Consider the following 17,383-nt stretch of genomic DNA (forward strand, 5'->3'; position numbering starts at 1 on the left):
CGCTGAGCGCGCGCAACAAGTGACTCCCACGCCTGCCCTCGGGCGGCTCCGCGTCCAGCCCCCTGGGTTTAATCCGGGTCTTAACCCCTGAGCGCAATGCTGAACCATGGAACCCGACTGACCTTGTGGATTACACTGAGTTTACTGCAGGTGAGTGGCCCCAAAAGGGGTCGGCCGCTAATGCATCCCTCTCCGTGAACCAAACTCTACTTTCCGCTCTCCTAGGCGGTGCTTTGAAGGAAAGGTGGCAAAATTTCTTCTTCTATCCTGGGAAGAGCAATCCTCTTCGGAAACTCCCAAAGCGACATCTTATCCTGCTGTCAAAGGAAAAAAGCCACCTTCTCTCTCCATCTGCTCCCAGGGAGGGCAAACTAGGGAGAAAGTTGCCATTTGCTTTCCCTTTGACCCCTCACCCGGGCTGAAGGGCAAAGGGACAGGCTGAGGCTGGGCGTGAGGGGCGCAAATAGAGACGACTTGGGGAGTCTCACTGTGAACCCATCTCCCTGGTGGTTCGGACTGCCAGTTTAAACTGTGGTCTCTGATTCCTTTGCAGACTGGACTGGCAGAGTCAGTGAGATGTAACTTCACCCTGACGGAGTCCAGGGTCTCCAGCTTGTCGGTGTCTATCCAGTGGAGAACTTTAGGGTCACCATGTAACTTTAGCCTCATCTATAGCGGTGACACCTCAGGGCCTTCATGGTGCCACCCCATTCAGATAGACAACACTACCTATGGATGTACCCCCAAGGATTTACAAGCAGGAACCATCTATAACTTCAGGATTGTTTCTCTGGATGGAGAAGAGAGAACCGTGGTCTTGCAAACAGGTAAAGTGTAACAGGTGCAATTGGAGAGCTAAGTCACTCTAGGTTGGACCCTGCCTTTCCAACCTGGTGTTTCATTTGAGTTCCAGGAATACAAAAGATAAAGGTACAAAAATCTGTGAAGATAAATATTGACGAGGATTTCTAGTCTCCTTAGGTCTGACCAGAAGTAGCTTGGTTGACTTTGAGAGATTCCCTTGGTGCTGAAAACGGTCACTGACTAGCCACTGTAGGAGGGGAAGGGATGCAGCAAAGAGAAATCTTGGGCTGTGGAGGGAATTTGTTAAAATGTTGTGGTTTGAGCTTCCATCACATTAAGTTGTCAAATTCTGGAATAATTTTAAGTAAATGTTTTTGTAATGGATACTGGAAGTGCAATGATTAAGGATATGCCTTTCCTCAACTTAGTTTTATTTTTAGAACCAGGACATAAAATCATCAGGAATAGAATAGAGCTATTCATAGTGGAAAATTAGGAAATTTCCTTGAGATGAGGATTCAAATTATTTTGTGTCTTTTGAGTAACTAAAAGAGCATAATACCAGATAACATGTTTTGATTACACCTCAAGTCAGTTGTTTTCCTTACACTTTTTGTAAATCCTTCCATGTGTGTATGGTAAGAGTTTGACTTTCTTGTCTGTGTTCTCTTATCTGCAAAATGAGAGTGTTAGACTAGGTCATTGAGGTCCAGGTTCTTACTAAGTGCAGGGGCTGTCAAGTATATTACCTCACTTAATCCTCATAGCTATCCAAAGGTGTGCTTTGAATTCTCTAATGACTTTGATGTTCTTTGACTTCATTAGCCTTTAATATTATCTCTGTTTGTTGCAATAACAAAGCTTTATTTTCTCCAGAAATCCAAATTGAAGCAAAAAAATTCTGAAAGTTCAATTAAGAAATGTGTTATCCTTACTATTCTTTCACATTTTAACCTGAACAAAAATCATTTATTGAGCCATATAGTTCTTGAAAGAGGTGTGAGAACATTCAGTTTGAAGGACAGTTACAACAAGGCAGGAAATTTAACTGGGTTCTTGTAACCAACTATTAATTTTATTTCTTTTCAAAGAAAAAATTTATAATGCCCAATTACATCACTTGACTTACTCCAGATGAAACTTTTAGGTTCTTTCTGAGAATTGCAGTAATTTAAATTGAAAAGTGAAGCCACTTGTTAAGAATTTGCTTGGATTTTACAGGGAACCAAAGAGAGACTTAAACCAACCACAAAATTAGAACATTTTATAGAAGTTTCAGCAGCTGGGTTTTCGGTTATAACATGGTTGGTTTCTTGGTATTTGAAGACAGTTCTGTGAAGACTCATATTACACTGTGAAATTTATAACATAAAACTTCCATATGTGTTAATTACTTTGGAAAAGGAGTTTAGCCAACTGTATGTGTGTTCAGTGGGGCAGAGAAATTTGTCAAAGTAGAAGAGGTTTTAGATGTCTGTTGGAGAAAAGATGAAGACCTGAAAAAGCCAAAATACAGTTAACCCAGAGGATTTACTTTTTTGGAAAAAAATTATAATAGAAAAAGAGTCACTAGGGGTGTTACTAATATAGAATAGATTTTGAGTTTAGTTATGCAGATAGGTGTCTCAAATCCAAAGGTATCTGTGAAATGAAAAAAAAATGCTTGCATCTTATTGTTTATGTTGAATAAAACAAGACTTCATTATCACCTACAATATGTTAGCATTCAGGATTCTCATCATTCTTCTTAAGGAGATTCTTTTTACAAGTACTTTTAACTACAAACTTTATGAGCTTCAGGATAAATGGGAAGGATGAAAATTACAGGTGGTGTTTAGGTAATTATATTTTTTGCATGCTTTTTGTATGATGGTATAACCCTTCTTGGAATTCTCTATATTTTAAAATAATTTTTAATTTAAATAGAACTTCTTAAAATTAAGGTATTTTAGAAATTATTTCAGGAAGGATTTTTTTTAGTTGTTTGTTATTTATTTGTCAGTGGTACTTTCTGTATTTTAAGAACATAGGTGAATTGTTCATTCCATTAAGAAAAAATGCTAGCTTTCTCTTAATGTAAATACTGATTGCTAAGCTACAGAAATTAGTTCCATAAATCATGGTTTACTGTTACAAAAGTAATTCTAACTAGTACAATATTAAGTCTGAGACAAAACATCAAGTAAGTCATTAAAAATGTGAGTGCTTTCCTTATTACATTATGCCTATCTTATCTGTCTAGAATAAAACAGAATGAGAGCATGACAAGACTTGGATGTAGATACAGTAATTGCTTAGGTTATCTCTGTATCATTTCATGTGTGAGTTTTCTGGATAAATGGTCTCAAATAGCTAGTTATTTTGGTTTCCTATAGACTTGACCTTTAAGATTTAAAAAATTTTTTATTAAATGGGTAGTATTTTAGCAACAATTTCCACTCCAGATTTAAAATCAGAATTGAAAAATTTGGATTCAAATTCAGTTCAGTAAATATTTATTGTGAATGACACTATAGAGAACAATGGCAGGTAGTGATTGGTGAGCTAATAAAGATGACAAAAAGTGGTCCCTGCCCTTGTAGTCTTGAGCAGCTGTGAGACAAGGTTATGGTGAAGATGACAACAGAGCTCTACCACATTTTCCTTAATGAAGACTTTGCCCTGCCTCGAGTATGCCATACCACAGAGGAGAAGACACTCAGCAGTTCTCAAGTGTCATTAAATGGCCAATTTAAGAAGAATATGTTTTGAAAGTCAAGTTGTTTTTGTTGAGAAATCACCAGAAATAACAGGTTGAACATACCAAATAACGAACAACTTGACACTTTTGGAAGTCTAGAGCAGAGGTTGCAAACAAATAGCCTCTAGGCATGTGTAGGTGTCTAAGTACTAGCTATGTTCTGTCTGACTCCTGTAGTGCTTGTGCAAAAAAATCCAAATGTATGCATTTTCTTAAACTATTGGAAGATTTGGAAAACCATCTGAATGCATTCTAAAGGGTATTTGAATTTATAACTTCTTGAATGTTCACATCTAGAACTTTTGGAGGCATTTTTTGGTCCAGAATTAAGATATAGGTTTTTATTGAGTACATGGCAGGTATACAATCAATATTGATTAAATGGCTGGATAGATATATGGATAGGAATAGATCTATAGATAGGTAGATAGTAGATAGAGGTAGATGTGAATTAATGAAATGAACATTTTTATAACAGAATGAACATGTAGTAATAATATTATCTAATCTTTCTGGCCTATGAGTACATTATGGAGCCCAGAGAAATGGTGTAGAGGTAGAGAACTTTACCTGTGGAACAAATATTTCAGTGGCATTTGCCTTCTTTTTAATCTGTCTTGGCTACTTAGTAATTAGCCTAGGAATAGAAAGACAAACCAAAATAATCCTGAAATTATTTTAGTTATTTTAATACAACTGATTCTTTCTTCTTTAATGAAAAACATTTAGTGGCTTTAATTATCAAATTACCATATCAGCTATTATTTCCCCTTCAAAATGGTGTTTATTATGGTGGTTAGCTAGGGCTGCCATAACAAAATCCCACAGACTAAGTGACTTAAAAACAGAAATTTATTTTCTCACAATCCTGGAGGCTGGAGGTCCAAGGTGTCTGAAAGTTTGGTTTTCTCTGAGACCTCTATCCTTGATTTGAAGATGGTGGTATCCTCACATGGTTGTCTCTGTGCATGTCTGTGTCATCATCTTTTCTTAAAAGAACACTAGTCATATTGGATCAGAGCTACCTCATGGCTCCATTTTAATTTCATCGCTTCTTTAAAGGGCCTCTAAATACAGCCTCATTCTGTATTTGGTACTGGGTTTACAGATTTGATATATAATTTTGCTGGAGACAGAATTCATCTCATAATACAAAGCTTTAACATAAGCCACTATTTCTCAAAACTCTCTGTCAGTTACTTGCATCAAAATCTCTTGCAAAGCTTGTTATAAAAATATTCCAGGTTTCTGCTCTACCTGAAGTGAATCAGAATTTAGAAGAAATGAGCTGGGGAACTCTATTTGTCAAACATCAAAGTGAATCAAGGCACCTGAGGTTCAAGAACTATTGACATCGTTTTTCTATTATCTATTAGCATTAAGATTTTGGGATCATGCCTCTTTGTACATGGTTAAATCTATAAGACCTGGGAATATTTTTTTTTCCTAGAGGAGAAACATACTTTTATTTTTTCTGTGTGCTTTTGTAGCATACAATCATTGTCACCTTCTGTACTGAAAACACAAAGTATAAAATATATACTACATTTACCATATATTCTTTACTTTGACCCTGTTGCAATCCTGTAGAGTGGGTATTGTGAAGGGGCAGGTGGCACAATTGGAGTTCTGAAAGCAGACTGCCCCCATTGCTCACCAGCTAAGCTTTTCTGTGCAGATTACCTAAATACCCTCCCCATCACAGGGCTGCTTCCTAATCTATATAGTGAAGACAATAACAGTATTGATACTTGCTTTATAGAGTTGTTAAAAGATTTTTAATTCATACATAAAACCTGGAATCATTTTGTCACCTACAAGGTCTGAAGTAAGTGTACTATTATTACTACATTCAGGTTGGATATGATATTGATCTTCATAAGAACTGATGATTTTCATAAATACACACAGTTGACACAGTGTAGAGCCCAAGCTTCCCCTAATATTCTTTCCATTATTCTGCAGGAAGGATTTTTTTGGGGGGTGGGAGGGTACCAGGGATTGAACTCAAGTGCACTCAACCACTGAGCCACATCCCCAGCCTTATTTTGTATTTTATTTAGAGACAGGGTCTCATTGAGTTGTTTAGCGCCTCACCTTTGATGAGGCTGGCTTTGAACTCGTGATCCTCCTGCTTCAGCCTCCCAATCCTCAGAGGACAAAATATATTACACTATAGCTTAAATCTATATACACTTTTCCTGCACAAGGGTAAAGTAATGATTAAATATGTTTTAGTATGAGGAAATAGGGAGATGTTATTGATTTTTTTTTTAAGACGTAAACAATGAACATTTATTTCTCACAGTTCTGGAAGCTAGAGAGTCCCAGGTCAGAGTGCCAGCATGGTCGGGTCCTGGTGAGGGTCCTCTTACAGAATGCAGGTAGTCCACCTCTTCCTGGATCCTCACATGGCACAAGAAGCGTGAGAGAGCTCTCTGGGGAATCATTTCATGAAGGCTCCAGTTCCATGACCTGATGACCTCCTAAAAATCCTACCTCACAACATCCCCATCACATTAGGGGCTAGGGTTTCAATATATGAATTTTGTGGCTTCACATTTAGTCCATAACAGAATCTCAACACAAAAAATAGCAGACATGCAAAGAAGCAGGAAAATATGAACCACAGTTAGGAGGAAAAAAATCAAAAAGAATGAGTTCAAGACAACATTAAAATAGTTATTAAAACCATGCACTCCATATGTTCAAGAATGTTCAAGAACGTAGAGGAAAGACTAATCTGGTAAAGGACCGACTTCAAGGAGTTAAAGGGACCCAAACTTTTTGAGATAAAAATTCAATACCTGAAAGGGAATAAGGAATAAAAAATAAGAAATAAAACCTGGATGTGATAAATAGTAGTTAGACATTGCATAATTAACAACAGAAGATCCCCAAACATCTAAAAGGTCCAGTTCTCAATAACCTCTGGGTCAAAGAACTTGGGGGTGGGGACTGCTAGAAAATATTTTGANTCAGCCCGGGAGGTGCGGAGGGCTGCGGACCGGAGCGAGGACCGGCGGCGGCCACCGGGTAGCCTAGGCCCCGCGCCCTCGAGGCTGGCTCCGCCGGCTCCGCCGCCCTCCCCCTCCATCCGCCGCGGCCCGCCGCCCCTCCCAGCCGCCTGTTATTGATTTTTAATTGTGTTGAACTTTTGGTGATGACTTCAGTATTTAGCAATCAGACTTTTACAGTCTATATATTTCAGGAATTTTAAGGTCAAGTTGAGCTATCTACACAGAATGGAACAACCCAGTTTAATTTGCCCAAAGAAAATAAGAACAAAGAAAAACTGTTTTGCCTTCCATTCTCTGATGCCAATCTGTTGGACCCCTCCTATGGCCACCCCCTCCAAAGATAATACTGACACCTTTCTGATCTTATAGGAGAAATCAAGCCCTTGCTATATGTATGAACATATATAAATTAAGACACACATATGCCCCTAAACATAAAATATGAACTAAAATGAACACCGTAGGTATACACATGGATTTTTAGGGACTTATATTTTCTTTTAAATTTTTTTTTAATTGTCGATGGACCTTTATTTTGCTTTTTATTTATATGCAGTTCTGAGAATTGAACCCAGAACCTCACCCATGCCAGGCAAGCCCTCTACCACTGAGCTACAACCCCAGCCCTAGGGACTTATATTTTTAATTTTGATTTTTCTTCCTTTTACATGGAAAAAACTCAGACACATGAAAAGTAAAATGAATAATAAATGAACTACCATGTACCCATCACCTACCTTCAATAATTGACAAATTATGATCAATTTTGTTTCATCTATAAGCTCTCCCATTCCTTCACTGCACATCATTTTGAGCAATCCAAGTCATCATCATCATCTAATTTTATTTATAAATATCTCAGACTTCATCTCTTTAAGATAGGATTTTAACATAACCACAATATATTATAATACTTAATATTAATAAAAAGTCCTTAAAATATTTATTTAGATGGACAGGTATAGCTGAGCTTGGTGGTACATGCCTGTAATCCCAGCAGCTTGGGAGGCTGAGACTGGAGAATCTCAGGGTTCAGCAAAGGTGAGGTGCTAAGCAACTCAGTGAGATCCTGTCTCTAAATAAAATGCAAAATAGGGCTGGGGATGTGTCCAAGTGCCCCTGAATTCAAATCCTGGTACCTCCCCCGCTCAAAAAAAAGCATTGGGTGTTGACATCAAAGAATCGGGATACCATGGAGATGAGGGTGCAGCACTCTCTGCAAGTCATCTGGGTACCCTCAGTGCTGATGTCATTTTCTAACTAGAAGTGAGCTTTTCCATGATTTATCTTAAACTTCTCTCTCACTCTGTAATTGCTTTCTTCTCTTGATTTTTAAGTCCTACTTAACCTTCTAAATTTGTTCGAGTTCACCTCCTTCATGAAGCTTACTTCTAACACCTAAGCCTTTAGATATCATTCTCAACTTGGCAAAATTAGCATTAATGTTGCCTATTTTACTATAATTTGAGCAAACTGAAAATCTGAAATCTTCCACAATCCAAAAAACTTTGAGCATTAATATGCTGGCACAAATAGAAAATTCCAGACCATGAAACTCTTCTATGCATAAAATTATTAAAAATAGTATATAAAGCTACCTTTAGGCAATATATAAGGTATAATGAAAAAATAAATGAATTTTGTGCTCGGATTTGGGTTCCATCCTCGGGATATCTCATTACGTATATGCAAATATTTTCCAATATGAAAAAATTCAAAATCTTAAATGCTTCTGGTCCCAAGCATTTCAGGTAAAGGATGCTCAGCCTGTGTTAACTGCAAGAATAGCGGCAATATTCATACCAACTACCTTTTACTGTATACCCACCATGTGCCAGGAACGGCACTTGACACTTTATCTCCATTTCCTCTTAACACTTAAAACTCTATAAAGTTGGCATTGTTAATCCTATTTTATAGCTAAGGAACTAAGAAGGGTTGAGGAGGTGAAGTAACTTGCCAAAAGCTACCCTGTGACAGTATTTAGGGTGCACCAGTCTAAGTTTGACATTGAAGTCAGCCTTCCTGACAGTTCATCACATGTCATAACTCCCTGAGTAGATTATAGATTCTCAGAGTGCTGCTCTCTACCAACACTTTAGGTACCTAGCACTTAATATGATGACCTGCAGATTCACACAGCAGACAACACTGTTAACAATGATGTATATGACTGTCAAAACTGTTTTAATTTTCCTTTTGAAATTGTTAAAACTTTGAAAGCTCCTCAGTAGCTTAATTTTTACATTTAGTATATAAAGATGTTAAATCTAATGCTCAGCAACCTGATAGCATAATATATTGTATCACCTTTAAAATAAGCAAGAAAACTGACAATAGTCAAACAACAACAATAACAATAGAAATTACCTCCAAGAAGTGTATTTAGGTTGTAAGCAATTTCTTTTCCATGGTGTTTTGCTTCTCATTTTCAAGAATTTGCACCAGGAACTTTAGCCCCATCCCCTGATGTAAATAAGAAAAATCTCCAGTTATTTTATGTAAATAGTTGATGTTTGTTCCATTTTATGTAAATGAAGTTTCCAATCATACCTCCTAAACCACCATGCTTATAACTAGAATGGTGTCCCAATTCTGTAAAGATACAGAAGTTACCAAAAACAAATCTCTTGGGCTGGAGTGATAATGGTGAAAGATAAGTTTGGAAAGGCAGATAATATCCAGTTTCAGAAGTCCTTGAGTGCCTATGAAGAAAGTTAGACTTGGTCTTGAAATCAGAACTCCTGAAAAGTACTTGATACCTCAAGGGGTATGAGGAAAGCAGAGGGGAAATGTGTACAAAGAGGTTATTCTGTGACAACAGTGGAGGAAAGAGAAAATAAGGAAGATACCTGGAAGACTTTTGAAGCAACTCAGCACAAAGTGAGGGGACCCCAGGTAAAGGCAATAACCTTAGAGGAATAAAGAAACAGACAAGAAAAACATTGCTTAAAGAATATTTCAAGGGAACTTTCATGACTTCAGAATTAGATTGAGCTGACATTACTGCTCTTATTCATTTTTTACTCTGCTACAGTATCCAAATTACCAAATGAAAAATTCTATAAAATGGCTATCATTTTCCATAGACATCTATATATTTTTTGTTTTTGTTACACTGAATATGCAATTCATGGCATAATTTCCCTCACCAGGACAGCTGAAGTGTGGTAGAAAGAACACTCAATTTGCATTAGGTATTAGAAGCTCAGCCATAGTACCTGGCATCTATACAACATGAGTGAGTCATTTAATGTCTCTGAGACCCTGTTTTAACTTAGAAAGCAGATTGTAAGCCATGAGCTCCTATGCAGATAATGTGGAGCCTGTAGTGCCTTCAAGAAAAGTTTTTGCTGTCAATCTATAGATTGACTGTACTCTTATTATTATAAGATTAAATTTATTTCTAAAACGAATCTAATCATTTCAAATTCTAAAAAGTCTTGAAATTCCTGTACCAACAAATACTAATGTTTTAATGACCATGCTGTGGTTAAAAAAAAAGTAGAAAGTAAATATTACTTGCGTTTTAAATATAATTTTTTCCCTCTTTCTAAGTCACATTTTTAAAAAGGTAAAATTGATTCATTTCGGTTTAAGGATTTTTCCAACCTTTGTCTTTTTCTTTGGGAACAGAAAAATTTGTGTTAACATCAAGCCTACTTTCAAAATTCCAAGGTTTCCTGATTCTGAGAGATTCCTTCAAGTCTATCAGATAAATGCTACAGAACTTTACATTTGGCATTCCTTGTTCAAGTCTGTCTGGAGCCAAGAAGAGATGTCTTAAATGTATAGTCAATGATGAATTTTGATATATCGATCAAGATGAAAGTATTGGCTTATGGTTTTTGACAGTCCTCATATTTTGTAATACTTTATTTATTACTATGTATATGGGTGGGAAAACCCAAGAGGCTATAAATGCATGCATATGTGCAATTGATACCTCTAATTATCGACATGAATTATGCAAGTGTGGTTTTCTAATTATGTGTGATCAGAAAATTATAGGTACATAACTAAATTGTCAAGTAGCATTACAACAATCTCTCTGTACACACACACACACACACACACACATGAAAATCACACCCCTAATAAAAATATCTAATTTGTATTAAATAAAATATTGGAAACTTTTTCAGAGTTCCCAACGGGCTTAGATTAAAAAGAAGTTTGAAAACTAGTTAACTCTCACAGTATGCATAGCAATAGTGGACCCCTGCCAGCAAAGGGCTTTATCACAGTATAAATGGGGTTTTAAGTGTTTGTTTCCAGGGCAGGTTCTTGCAGCTCAGGCACTTCCCAGTCTCATTGTCCTTTGTTCTAGCGGATGTACAAAGGATTGACTGTTTTGTTTTCTGGCTCAGAGAGATTAGATAAAGTCTGCATTTCTGAACTTCACCCTCTAGGCACGCAACCTTAAAATTTATTTGTTATAGCTCTTATTTTACAGAATATATACATATATATATTTAATATTATAGTAGTCACTATATCATCATCTTTAATCTTTATCTCACTTGATAGTAGATATAGATGACAGGATTGATAGCTTCTGAATTACCACTAGAAGCAACTGCCCCTCTCATCCTTGTCCTTAAAATGCCACTTCAGCAAAAATGCACCATCTTTGTTGGGTGTGATCATATTGTTCTTGGGATTCGCTGCCTATTAAAATCACATGGTATTAAATGTGATTCACTGTTTTTGACAGACAAGAAAACTTTCTGGGTGGAAAACTTATCTTATTTCCTTTTATTATAACATCCTTCATTATAGGCTATTATCTAGGGTTGAAATTTTAAATAATATAGCCCTCCCTCCAAAACTAGTTTTTTTTCCAAGAACCTATAAATAAGAATCATCTTGAGAATTTTTAAATTTAGCTTAGAGTTTGAAGGTTAGTTCTAAGATTTTATCAAGGTTTTTTTTTTATGGAGGAGTCAATTAAGCTATTATTTTCAAAATTCTTTGTTCAATTTTTACCTCCATTTTGTCAGTGATTCAGAGAAGAATATATTTTTATGGTCAGTAGACAGATATAAGCTCATATTATTGAATGCCCTTTGCATGACTGGTAAAAATCTCCTCTATATTTTGTTAATTCTCAAAATTCCCATGGAACATAGGTGTTGTGGTTGTCATTGGTGTTGGTGTTGGTGTTGTTATTACTGTTCTCACCAGGCATATGGAAAAGGGAAACTTAGATAGGTTAAGTAACTTGCTCAAAGTCTCTTCACTGGTAAGTGATGGTGCCAAGATTTGATTGTAGTTCTGTCTGGCTTCAAAGCCCAAGCCCGTGCTTTCCAGCACTACATGTCACTGCTTCTGATTGTAGGAATAATAATATGATATCACAGTTGCCAGATACTGTTCTAAGAGCTTTTTATATAATATTGTATTTAATCTTCCTACCAGTTCCATGAAAAAGATAGAACTATTTTCAGCCTTGCAAATAGATGAAGAAACAGAGGCCTAGGGAGATTAACCAGTTGCCCAAAGTACAGAGCTACAAAATAGGAGAATCAGATTCAAGTTCAGGTCACCATACTTTAGAACCCAGTCTTCAGGTGAAACCATCAACTGGTGTGAACCACGAAACTTTGTCTTCCAAGCTCACCTGGACTTTGGGCTGTCTTAGTAACTAGGTTGGCTTGCCCACTAATGTTCATATTATTGTTCATTATTGATATTACAAAGTGCAATGTGGCATATTTAATTTTTGCAATGTGATGTGCTTATACATAAAACATTAAAGTCATTTGATTTCATAGGTTGTACTAAGCCTAAGGTGTAAGCTCACTAATTGATTGTCATATGAACTGTTGGTTTCTAAGTGCTTTTTGAATATGAAGTAAAGTTGCCTTATTTATTTTGGCACTTCCATCAATCAAAAGTGAACATCTTCCTAAAACACACTTTTCTAATAAGGTCTAGAATTCCAGTTGTTATGTTGTGAGCAGAGTATAGTCTAAAAGGAAGTCCGTAAGGAAAGAGATCTCTATAACTGTGCCACTAAAGCATCTGACCTGACCCTTGAAAATTGTTCTCTAATATCCTGATCCCATTTTCTAGACCAAGAATGAAGTAGGATTTCTGAAAATGTCTTATATATAGATGTCTCTCAGTGGTTCTCTAGGTATTCAGAATAGGGACATCCTTATTTCTAAGATTCTATTCCTCACTGTACCAGAAGAATGATTGCTCACATTGACCTAGTTCCTAACCCAGAGCTGCCCTTTCCATCCCATTTCATGTTCAGTGGTGAAAATTCAACATAGGCAAAACATACCCCTCAAATTACCCATGGCTTTGAGAGTTGAAATGAAAACCTGGGTGCAAAACTTCTCTATTCTCTTCTGCTCTGGGGGCAATTTTAACATGAGCCAGAACTAAGGTTGTAAAAATCTAGGAATAATAATGAATGTTTGAAGAATCCATTCTAGTGAGCAAAGAAACCTACCTTAGGGTCATGGTCATATCTGTATCTTTTGTGGTTGTCGATTAAAAACCACCCAAAGTTATATATAGATTGCACCAATCATCCATGACCTAGGAAAGGGAACAGTAAAAATTTCAAATTATGTGTTTGATTTATTTATTGTAAGTAACAAAATTATTTTTCAATTTATTTATTTATTATAAATGTTATGATTAATTACACAAATCAATGGGTTTCACTCTGACATTTCCATACATTCATATATTATGCTTTAATCACATCCACCCTCCTTACTATTCTCACTTGCCCTCCCCTTTCTCCCCTTCCACTTAGTCCTCTTCCCCTTCCCTAAGAGTCCCTCTTCTACTTTCAGGTCATCTTTTCTTTTCTTTCTTTCTTTCTTTTTTTTTAAGTTTCCATATATGAGAGAGAAAAAAAAATGCAATACTTGTCTCTCTGTGTCTGGCTTTTTTCATTTAATATGGGGGCCTCCATTTTCCTGCAAATGGTATAATTTCATTCTTCTTTATAGCTAAATAATATTCCACTGTGTATATACCATATTTGCTTTATCCATTCATCTGTTGTTGGGCATCTTGGCTGTTTCCATAACTTGTCTGTTGTGAATAGTGCTGTAATAAACATGGTTGTGCATATATCTCTTTTGTATGATGATTTTATTCCCATCATGTACATACCCAGGAGTGGTATAGCTGGATCATACGGTAGCTCTATTATTTTAGTTCTTTGAGGAGTGCCCATAATGGTTTTCCGTAGTCACTATAGTAATTTACATTCCCGCCAATAATATCTACATTTTCTATTCGGATCTTTAGTATGGGTATTTGTCAATATTTGAAAAGGTTGCTAAGTCTGAAAACCAAAGAAAATATAATCTTGCTTAAACTTTCAAAATCAGAGCTACCTTAACAAAAGAGTTTTTTGGAAAAAGAAATTTACATGACTGATAACTCAGTAAGGTTTTTTTTTTTTTTGAAAATGAAATGATAGATTTGAAAGTGAAGCAAAATGACAACGTGTTTTGCAGGCAGAAGATTATTTAATATTTTTAATGAAGATGAATCTGGATTGCAGCAATATAAGCAGTTATTTGAGGAAATCTTCAAGCTGTGTTCTCTTTCTTGGTGTTTGTCCTGCAGATCCTTTACCACCTGCTAGGTTTGGAGTCAGTAAAGAGAAGACTACTTCAACCAGCCTGCATGTTTGGTGGACTCCATCTCCTGGAAAAGTCACCTGGTATGAGGTGCAGTTATTAGATGATAATAACCAAAAGATGCAAGGTGTCCAAATTCAAGGAAGTACATCACGGAATGAACACACATTTTTAAACCTCACTGCTGGTAATTATTATAATGTTGCCATCACAGCTGTCTCTGGAGAGAAACGTTCCTCTACAGTTTATACCAATGGGTCAACAGGTAAGACCTGTATTGTCCATAGTTCATAGTCTATGATGCATTTGAGGTTATAAGTTATTCAAGGAATGGGAATGAGAATGCTCTTCAGATCATAAATAAATTAACTAACTAGCCCTTTGAAAGGAGGTAGTGTGATATAGTGGAAAGACCAGACTGAATATAGGATGTGTGACTTTGATGCCGGCTTATTGGGAAAACTTGAATAAGTGATGAAACTTCTCTGATTTGGGTTTATTCTCCCTAGTTTAAAATGGAGATGCTCCCTTCTACCTCCTCCAATTCAAACTCCAGGCAACAGGATTTTCTGCCTTATTTTCTGTTTGTGCCATAAAACTTGTTTTATAAATGTTTTTCTCCTTTGTGTATTCTTCTTAAATAACATCAAGTCATGATGTGTTCTACATGTTCCTATGTCTGAAACAAATCTTTGCTTCCATGATGTGGGGAGAAATAAGACATGGAGTGTACCCACATGGTGTCCACAGCTGTTTATCACCTTCCAGAAAGTACATGTCTTTCATACCACCCACTCTTCCCCCATTCATTCTCTCTTGTTTTATCTCCCTCTCTTTCCACTTTTCATCTCCTCTGCTTCTTTCCTTTGTCTCTTCCACTTACTGCTATGCCATGTTGTACTTCATTGGCAAAAACTACCTTGATACCTATTAAATAGGTGAGATAGACAAGTTCACCTATGATGTAGCTTTGGGCTGTAGACTTTGAAGAGCATTAATCAAGGTCCCATGAATTCCAGAGTGCTATTATTTATTATTGCTGTTATACAAGTTAAGATATACCCAAAGCATTAGTGAATATGTGATTTCTTATTAAATGTGTCTATGTCTTCTCTAAGGGCATTATGAATGACATTTTGGACATGCGTTTTGTCCCACTAGTGCCATCTCCAGTGAAAGATATTGGTATTTCATCAAAAACTAATTCTCTCCTGATTTCCTGGTCCCATGGTTCTGGAAATGTGGAACAATACAGGCTGATGCTAATGGATAAAGGGATCCTAGTCCATGACAGTATTGTGGACAAACTCGATACCTCCTATACTTTTCATGGGCTGATACCTGGCCACATCTACAACCTCACTATTGTGACTATGGCTGCAGGACTGAAGAACTACAGGTGGAAATTAGTCAGGACAGGTAAGTACCCCTTCCCTAGCTGAACAAGAATAAAGGTCACATCAAGTTTTAATCAAGTTTATTAAGTTATTTGAATAACAATGGTATAGGAAAAATTGAAATTCCTGTAAGTTATAAAAAGACCTTCATATATATCTACTTTTCTATGTAGAAAAATGAAGGAGTAGCTTTTATTCTAATGTTGAGGGTTGTCCTTGGCAACATTTTGAAGGAAACAAAGCTGATACAGTCCCCGTTTTTCTTTTTAGTGCACCCATCTCCTCCCTAAGGATTCCTGCTTCTGTCTCTGTAGCAAGCACCTATGTCTTTGTGACATTACTCACACTGAAACAGGATTCCTTCTCTCAGTGTCACATATAGACCTACTTCCAAGTGAAAGTCACTTCCGAAATCCTTTATCCACAAATACCTGCCCTAGGACTCAACACCACAGGACATAGTTTCCCAGCTACTCTAGACTGATCAACTAATCTGTGCCAAGTATTAATAGTTCTTTCATTCACCCAACCAATATTTATTGATTGTAACTGCTAGGCATCACTGATCATAATAACATCTAAGACAGGCAATCGTTGCCCTGATGGAGCTCACATTCAAGTGCATGAAGTAAATTCAAATGCTTCTAGTGGATCTAATGTGTTAATAAATCCCACTTCTCCATCAATTGTCTAATTTTAAGATAAAAATCTAAAATTATTTAGTTACTTTGAAATTACTCCTATGAAGAAAGTTTCTGAAACTATAAGAAGTTGGTGGGAAAGATACTAGAGACACCTGTACATTTATATAGTTTTATAGCATATTTCAAAGATAAATAGACATTTTTGAAAAAAAATACCATATATCTTAAGAGTTACTTATGGAGATAAAAACAAATTGTACTTCTGCCCTTGCAAAGTCAGTATGCTATGCCCATTCTTTTTATTATTTTGTAATTTGTCTTAATTAGTTATACATAACAGTAGAATGCATTTATGCACTTTGATATATCATACATAGATGGGATATAATTTCATATTTTTTCTGAGTGTACATGTTAAAGAATCACATTGGTCATGGAGTCATAAAGTAATAATGTCTGTTTTGTTTTACTATCCTTCCTATCCCCATATTCCCTCCTCTGCCCTCCTTTCACTTGTCTCTACCTAATCTAAGGTAACTCTATTCACCTCTAGTGTCCTGTGCCCCTTATTGTGAATTAGCATCTGGATATTAGAGAAAACATTTGGCCTTCAGTGTTTGGGGATTGACTTATTTTGCTTAGCATGATATTCTGCAACTCCATCCATTTACTGGCAAATGCCATAATTCCATTCTTCTTTAAAACTGAGTAATATTCCATTAAATAAATATACCACATTTTCTTTATACATTAATCTATTGAAGGACACCTACGTTGGTTCCATAGTTTAGCTATTGTGAATTGAGCTGCTATAAACATTAACATGGCTGCATTACTACAGTATGCTGATTTTAAGTCCGTTGGGTGTAAACCAAGCTGTGGGATAGCTGGGTCAAATGGTGGTTCCATTCCAAGTTTTCTGAGGAATCTCCATACTGCTTCCCATAATGGTTGTACCAACATGCAGTCCCACCAGCAATGTATGAGTGTATCATTTTTCCCACATCCTTGTTAACATTTATTGTTGTCAGTATTCTTGATGATTGCCATTCTGACTGGAGTGAGATGAAATATTAGTGTAGTTTTGATTTGCATTTCTCTAAATGCCAGAGATGTTAAACACTTTTTCATATATTTGTTGATTGGTTGTATTTCTTCT

The 17,383-nt window shown here is 36.3% G+C and overlaps 1 protein-coding gene across 4 annotated transcripts in view; it reads left to right on the forward strand.

The window, feature by feature from the left end:
- Positions 1 to 17,383, forward strand: part of Ptprb (protein tyrosine phosphatase receptor type B) — a 117,369-nt gene that overhangs the window by 33,197 nt on the left and 66,789 nt on the right. For 2 of the 4 annotated variants that reach the window (XM_015483009.2, XM_048805112.1), the window contains exons 1-4: positions 7 to 150; positions 554 to 827; positions 14,170 to 14,448; positions 15,345 to 15,602. In XM_015483009.2, coding sequence (XP_015338495.1) covers positions 97 to 150; positions 554 to 827; positions 14,170 to 14,448; positions 15,345 to 15,602 — 865 coding nt within the window. In that variant the 5' untranslated portion in view covers positions 7 to 96. Of the gene's footprint in view, positions 1 to 6; positions 151 to 553; positions 828 to 14,169; positions 14,449 to 15,344; positions 15,603 to 17,383 lie in introns of those variants that run through there. The other 2 variants (XM_048805106.1, XM_015483010.2) reach the window with 1 other exon arrangement.

Source organism: Marmota marmota, unplaced genomic scaffold, assembly GCF_001458135.2.
Source record: "Marmota marmota marmota unplaced genomic scaffold, marMar, whole genome shotgun sequence".
Classification (NCBI taxonomy): domain Eukaryota; kingdom Metazoa; phylum Chordata; class Mammalia; order Rodentia; family Sciuridae; genus Marmota; species Marmota marmota.